The 7,500-nt window shown below is 36.4% G+C and overlaps 2 protein-coding genes across 2 annotated transcripts in view; both read left to right on the top strand.

Moving 5' to 3' along the window:
- LOC144975609 (uncharacterized) overlaps positions 1-5,740 on the top strand; it is a gene marked incomplete at its 3' end in the record, with an annotated part of 27,422 nt that extends 21,682 nt beyond the window's left edge. Inside the window, 5 exon segments of the mRNA XM_078919774.1 lie at positions 195-329; positions 1,363-1,470; positions 3,088-3,261; positions 4,777-4,974; positions 5,603-5,740. Coding sequence (XP_078775900.1) covers positions 195-329; positions 1,363-1,470; positions 3,088-3,261; positions 4,777-4,974; positions 5,603-5,740 — 753 coding nt within the window.
- A 555-nt stretch (positions 5,741-6,295) lies between these two features.
- Positions 6,296-7,500, top strand: part of LOC144975582 (C-type mannose receptor 2-like) — a 69,668-nt gene continuing 68,463 nt past the window's right edge. Inside the window, exon 1 of the mRNA XM_078919746.1 lies at positions 6,296-6,318. Within this exon, the coding sequence (XP_078775872.1) occupies positions 6,296-6,318 (23 nt within the window). The remainder of the gene's footprint in view (positions 6,319-7,500) is intronic.

Raw genomic sequence — 7,500 nt, 5'->3', positions numbered from 1 at the left:
TTTGTTTAAATGCCTCACAAAGAAGTTCTGGTAATTTTCAGATCGAATACTCGGGGTAACCGGACAAAAGAGCGTTACAATAATCTTTTCTACTAAGTATTAGAGAAGAAACAAATAATTTCGTTACATAAATAATCATTTAAATCACCTCAAAATGCTAACGTTTTGAGACAAATGGTCACGTATTATTTCAGCGTTTCCTCAATGTCAAGGACGGACTCTGAAATGTGAGAACGATGGGTATCAGACTATACTACACGGTAAATGCCAATGTAACTGTCCCACAGGACTGGACCCTGACACCCTCTGCAAAACCCCATTAAAGAAAGGTAAGTACCGACGTGCACATATGAGCAGGTCTGATAAATGAACAATTTTTTTAAAAATTGTTCTTTTTTATAGCGCAATATCCACTAAACGTACTCGAATTGCTTTGCAATGGTCCCTGACCATCAGAAACACGTAGCATAGATAAATAATAAAATAACATTCCCTTTATTCATCCCATAGACCCTAAAGACAAATTTCCCATTGGGATGAATAGAGGGAATTTTATTATTTAATTTTATTCATTTTTATTTAACACTTGTCTTACATTTTTATCTTTGAATTTAATTTTAAGCATATTAATTACCCCGACATAATTAATACCCGTTTGAAAGGACGGGTTACAAATACATCAATACAGAAAATAACTACATCCAATTGTCTTAGTTAAGACTACTAATGCTATGCATATAGGTAAATACTCACAACATCCACTAGCCAAATTTAACATCCCAACACACACACACACACACACACACACAAAACAACTGCGTGCAACCTTGATCCGTTTTAGTCTGATTTATATAAATTAGTGAGGATTAATAATTAAAAGGCTGTCTAAAATAATAAAACAGAGCTGAGTCACGTCAATTTTAACCCTCTCCTTACCAACTACAGGAAAATCATCACATTCGTTACGGTACAACCAACAACTTTCTCCTCTGATTATTCTTGTTTCTCATACACTTTGAAGAAAAGTTGTTTATTATAGCCATAAAAAAACTTGACACTGTATTGCTGGGCTCATTTTGCTGAACAATATTATGCATAGAGTGTACTTGTTAATCTTCTGTTTGAGTAAGAAAAATATATTTTTGTGTTGGGTGGATGTGAAGTTTTGGGGAAAATTCCGAAACTGGTCGGTGAGGAGAGGGTTAATCCTTCTATTAAAATTCAACTTTTAGCATCTAAACCATACCTACCAATACTATGCTATCTTTTTGAAGTGAAAGTCAAATATAATTTACAAAACGATGCATAATAAAATTATGTTGAATGAAAAAAAAAAGTAGCAACATACTTTTATTGTTTCAGTTACAAGTGCTAAATGGCCGAAAGGTCAGTATGCTCTACCTATGGTCAAGACCGGTTGTCCAGATAATGGATCATTCCAACAAGGTCAGATGAAAACTTCCAGCGAAGGTAATTTCTGGTCCATTCATGATATCAAATCCTTTACTATGATTGTGGCAGGGATTGACACTGATGGTGACAATTTAGGGAGAAGACACGGGTAAATGCTCCCGTAATGTGTCCGGGGTCACTCAACTGAGAGGGTGCAAGAATAGCCAACGCCAAGCCAGCGGGTCGGAAAAGGTGTGTGACTCCCCTTTTTTGAGTCACCCGATCCTCCAGGTTGGGGGTTGTCGAAGTGTTAACACCCCTTCCGTAAAACTCATTGTAACAGAAACACAGACGGACAAATCAAATCCTTTTCTTTTTTAGCTTGGGCGACCGAAGATTTCTGCAATGCCAGAATTTATGAAGGAACATAGAGAATAATTAAGGAAGATGATATACAGAGAAGTGATAAGACATGGAACGAGTTTAAAAAAAAAGTTAGCTCAGGATAGTGAAGGATGGAAACTGTTTGTCTGTGGTCTGTACCCTGACCCAGGGTGAAAAAAGGCAATGATGATGATGATGATGATGATGATGATGATGATGATGATGATGATGATGATGATGATGATGATGACTGGCAAATGATGGAAATAAGAAAAGGCGTGTTTGAAATATTGTCAGAAAACGCAGAAAGAAAAATTCAAGAATAAAATCGTCCCAACAATCAGCTTGCTCCAGTAGTGACAGGCTGGTTTTGTTTTCTGAGACGTTTTAAAAAATATCTTACATTCTTCTTTCTGTTATTGTCTGGCACCGTTGCATACACATCAAACATGCTCTTATTTGCAGGTCTAATAACCCATTTCCTTATGGGTTCATTGTTGTAATGGAAATCTCCACCCCCCCCCAAAAAAAAAAATAAAAAAAAATGACGCAAAATATTGTCCTTTACAACGATGTTAAACTAGGCCCATAAGTGGGTTCGGATTCGGATGTCCGACCTACATATATATATATATATATATATATATATATATATATATATATATATATATATATATATATATAATATATATATATATATATATATACACGCAGATACACACCTTTCCTAATGACAATACGAAATTCTATGTACAAGTCCCTTGTGTGATAATTTCTGAGGACCTCCGTTGGCACAGTCGCTATCGTTGTGATAAAATTAAAACAATCAGATAAGATAAGATACACTTTAATTATCCAACTCTGGAAATTTACATTGGTTATTACCATATGCCATAGACTAATGGATTTCTGAAAATAGGCAAATAAATAATAAAAAGGAAAATACAATGACATATATGTAAACCAACAAAAAGCGTAGCAAACTATGAATATATCTTTTTTGTTAATCACTCAAACTTCCCAAAATCTCTCTCTCTCTCTCTCTCTCTCTCTCTCTCTCTCTCCCTCTCTCCCTTTCTATATCTCTCTCTCTCTCTCTCTCTCTCTCTCTGTTTCTCTCACTCACTCTTTCACAATTGCAACTTACCTCATAGGATACGAACATGTTAGTAATTTTACACAGTATTTTAACAATAAAAAGGGTGTAGATACAAACCTTATACTTTATTCAACGTTTTTAATGTTAAAAATGATTTTACACTGTTTATATCCATGACTAGTTAGCTTATTGTTGTACAACTATTTTATCAGAGGGCAACAGAAATTCAGTCCACATGAAGGGAAAGACAGAAGGAAAAGAGGCAGAGATCAACTTTTGTACCAGGACTCTTGCCGATGACGATTTTAAAACAGAGGATGAGGCCAAATTCAACTGGCCTATTGGAACATTTTGTATCTTTAAGAAGGGAGATGAATGTCCATCAGGTAAAAAAATACAATAAAAAATAAATTTCTAAACACCCACAACCCCTCCCACCCCCTAATAAAAAAATAAAACGAAGCAAAATGAAAAAAAAGAAAACTTATCATAAGAAAAGAAAACAAAACAAAAAAAGCAAACCAGAGAATAATAAAGATAATAATTGAGATAAGATTTTTGTTGTTTTGTTTAGGCCCTTGGCTCTTGGCTCTTTGGCAGAGCATAGGCCATCTATGACTCATATCCATCGCACTCTGTTCTGGCCTGCACTTGTTCCTCCTTACCAGCTTATTCCCATCTCTTCTTCTTTGGGATAAGATAGTAAACAATAGAGGTTGCTGTTAGGATTTCATTTCAGTATTGTCTAATCTAAGTGCGGCTATGTGGTTGTCTTGTGGTATGACACTCGCTTTCGGATCGGAAGGTCCTGGGTTCGAGGCTCGCTCTGCGCATAGTTGTGTCCTTGGAAAAGATTCTTTACTCACGTTCTCTCATCCTAGTCAGGTGTAAAATGAGTACCTGTCCGTTAACAGCGTTGTCTCTGTTCGAAAAAATTGTAAAATCGCCTAACAGGCGACATGTCCCGTCCTACATATTAAGTGTTGCTATTGGCCAGGGACCCCCTGTAAAGCGCCTTGGGCACGTGTATTGGATATTGCTCTATATAAAAGCTGAATTATTTTTTTTTACGTACAATTGTTTGCAGGTAACCGAACGAAATGTTGGGGTTGATTTAACATTCTTTCAATGGACATTATTTTGCGGTGCTTTGAGGGAATTAATGTTACACCAAAAAGCAAATTACAATTTGGGTGACCTGACCTGCACATAAATATATGTATTAAACGCACAATATAAAATAGCTCCTTGCCCGTTTGATAGTTTATAGACATTTAGATAACCACGCCTATCGGACAGTCGTCATACTGTAAACAAAATGGCAGTGATTGGTTAACATACCAAACTACACATGCTTTACTATCGATGGTATGTGTCTTGGTAAAAAAACCCCCACTGTTTTACCGCTCGATCAGTTGAACCACCACATAGAACAATGTGTAATTTCAAACGTTTATGATAATATGATAGAGAAAATAGTGGGATAACTTGTCACCCATCTGGCGGTTTAAAATAGTAACAACGATCAGAGAGAGAGAGAGAGAGAGAGAGAGAGAGAGAGAGAGAGAGAGAGAGAGAGAGAGAGAGAGAGAGAGAGAGAGAGAGAGAGAGAGAGAGAGAGAGAGAGAGGGAGAGAGAGAGAGAGGGGGGGGAGGGAGAGAGAGAGAGAGAGAGAGAGAGAGAGAGAGAGAGAGAGAGAGAGAGAGAGAGAGAGAGAGAGAGAGGTTAGTTTCCATTCAACATATAGTTCATAAAAAACCAACTATGATTGTCCGAGCACGTGTGAAGGTATGTCACAAATTCTATGTTTTCATCGGTCAAAAATCTACATGTTGATTATAATGTCTTCATTATTTATATCCCACTCAGTTTGTTTTTCCTTTTTCATTTTTTAACCAAAGGTTTCACTTCAAACTATTTTGACTACAAAGTGGAATCTATGAATGGAACAGGGGAATTGCCTGATGTGTCTTACAACAAAAACAGGGTAAACATAAAGATGTGTTGCCAGTATAGAGGTTTTACAGTGGACCCTGTGTCATTCCCGACAGATAAACCGTTCGCACTCATTAAATGGCTCCAGTGTCAAGCAGTAACGGGTCAGATTATTTCGAGATTCTCTTCACCTCTACTCCCCCTTCTTCTTCGCACCCTCTCCTCTTGATATGCTCCGTCTCCTCATTCTCCTCCATATCCTCCTCCTCGTCCTCTTGCTACTTCTACTTATTCTTCTTCTTGTAGTCGTCGTCGTTGTTGTTGTTGTCGTTGTTTTTTTTTTGTTATTGTTGCTGTTGTTGTTGTTGTTGTTGTTGTTGTTCTTCTTCTTCTTCTTCTTCTTCTTCTTCTTCTTCTTCTTCTTCTTCTTCTTCTTCTTCTTCTTCTTCTTCTTCTTCATCCACATCATATTCATTCTCATCATCGTCGTCGTCATCATCATCAACATTATCATCATTACATATTCTTCTTCTTCACCCTCATCATCGTCGTCGTTGTCAACATCATCATCATCATCATCATTATCATCATCATCATCATCATCATCATCATCATCATCATCATCATTCGTCTTCATCGTCACAGCCGTTGTTATCGTCAAAATCATCATTATTATCATTATCACGTCTTCTTTTTCTTCTTCTTCTTCCTGTTCTTGTTCTTTTACTTCTCCTTCTTCTTCACATATCAATGTTATTGCCACAATAACGCAGAATGCTATGTTTCTTCTAGGAATGGTTGTACAAACTGAACCTTATACGATAACATCATCTGGCTGGTTCACAGCTGATAAGAAAACCGGGCTGTATCTGAACCATGGAGCTAGATCGATGACCATCCCTTTGTGCTATTACACACCAACTGATATGGGTAAATAAATGATAGAACAACAACACAGATTTTGTATATCATAATTATTGTCAAACGGGGGACCATCTTGCTGTGTTCTAACATCCCCTATTTTTACATTATGCAAAAAAACAAAACAAAACAAAACAACAAAAAACAAAAAACAAAAACACACTTTCTTGCTTCCAATACCTATCACTCAAGCTGCTATGTGGTCTAGTGTTATTACACTCGCTTTCGTATCGGAAGGTCCTGGGTTCGAGCCTCGCTCGGCGCATAGTTGAGTCCTTCGAAAAGACTCTTTAGTCACATTCTCTCACCGTAATCGGGTGTAAAATGAGTACCTTGCCGTTTACAGAGTTGTCCCGTCCTAAATGTTAAATGTTGCTGCTGGCCAGGGAAAAGGCCCAGGGACCCCTTGTAAAGCGCTTTGAGTACATTTAGTGGATATTGCACTATATAAAAGCTCAATTTAAAAAACGCTGATTTTAAAACTTTATTACGGCTCAACAGCGGAGCAAGATCAGTGTTTTCTTTGTGTTATTTTACATCGGCCGATATATGTGTATATGAACCATGGACGGAAAACACAGATTCAGGTTATTATCTTCTTACTCTGGAAAAAACACTTATTTAAAATTTTGTCCAGAAAACTAGTTTATCTAGTATCCATCCATTACTTACTTACTTACTTATCCCAACCTGCGACCACCTGACCTTTTTCTAGCCCTTCGGTCTTGTGCCATGAAGTAAAAGCGAGACGTCTTTAATTTTGTAGTTGTTCCAAGTGACTATAATACAGTGTGTTACTTATGCTTGGATTTTATCCATCCATTAAAATGACTCCTCATTTGCGACTGGGTTATTTCAGTCTTCACGTGGAATGAATGGACCGTGAAGACAATTTCCCCCTTGGGATTGATCTATGCCATTCCATAATGTAAAAAATGTATGTAAATCTTTAAGTTTTGAAATCAATAGAGTATTACTTGTCAAAAAGTTTTTAACTGAAAATATCACCAAAAAATTGATGGTTTCTTTAGTTTTACCAAAACTTGGTTCTTACAAGTCCATTTTGTCAGGTCTCCCACTGAATTTAACTGGTAAATTACAACGGGTCCAAACCCAGCAGCCCGCATAATATATCGAAAAAGAACATTCGACCACATCACCCCACTTTTGGAAAATTTGCATTGGCTTCCTGTCCGCAGTAGAATTGATTACAAAATCGCTTTATTAGTTTTCAAATGCCTCAACAATTTAGCCCCTCTTTATCTTTCTGAACTCATAAACCTTTAGCCTCGAACCATAAGCCTTCGATCATCACGCGACATCACTTTATTATCTGTACCTAAAGTAAGTTAAAATCTTTTTGATGATCGCTCTTTTCAATGTTATGGCCCCAAACTATGGAATATCCTGCCGCAACCCATTAGAGAAATTGAGAATATCTCAAACTTCAAATCTGCTTTAAAAGCCCACTTTTTCAAAATTCATTTTACATCATGCCGATTGTAATGTTTGTATACTATTATTTAAGTCATGTGTAATTTGTTTGAATATTTCATTTTGACTATACATATGCTCGTAACGTAATTCATTATCTGTAAAGCGCTTCGAGATGTTTGGTTTTATGGAAAGCCCTCAACAAGTGTCTGTTATTATTATTATTATTATTATTATTTTATTATTATTATTATTATTATTATTATTATTATTATTATTATTAAGACAATTTGTTTCACTTGTTTAAAACATCAGTAATTGTATCAAACAAGTCG

This window comes from Berghia stephanieae, chromosome 6 (assembly GCF_034508935.2).
Source record: "Berghia stephanieae isolate SIO BIC M18660-M18661 chromosome 6, UCSD_Bste_1.3, whole genome shotgun sequence".
Classification (NCBI taxonomy): Eukaryota; Metazoa; Mollusca; class Gastropoda; order Nudibranchia; family Aeolidiidae; genus Berghia; species Berghia stephanieae.
The sequence above is the reverse complement of the archived record's forward strand: the minus strand, read 5'-3'. Positions and strand labels throughout refer to the sequence as shown.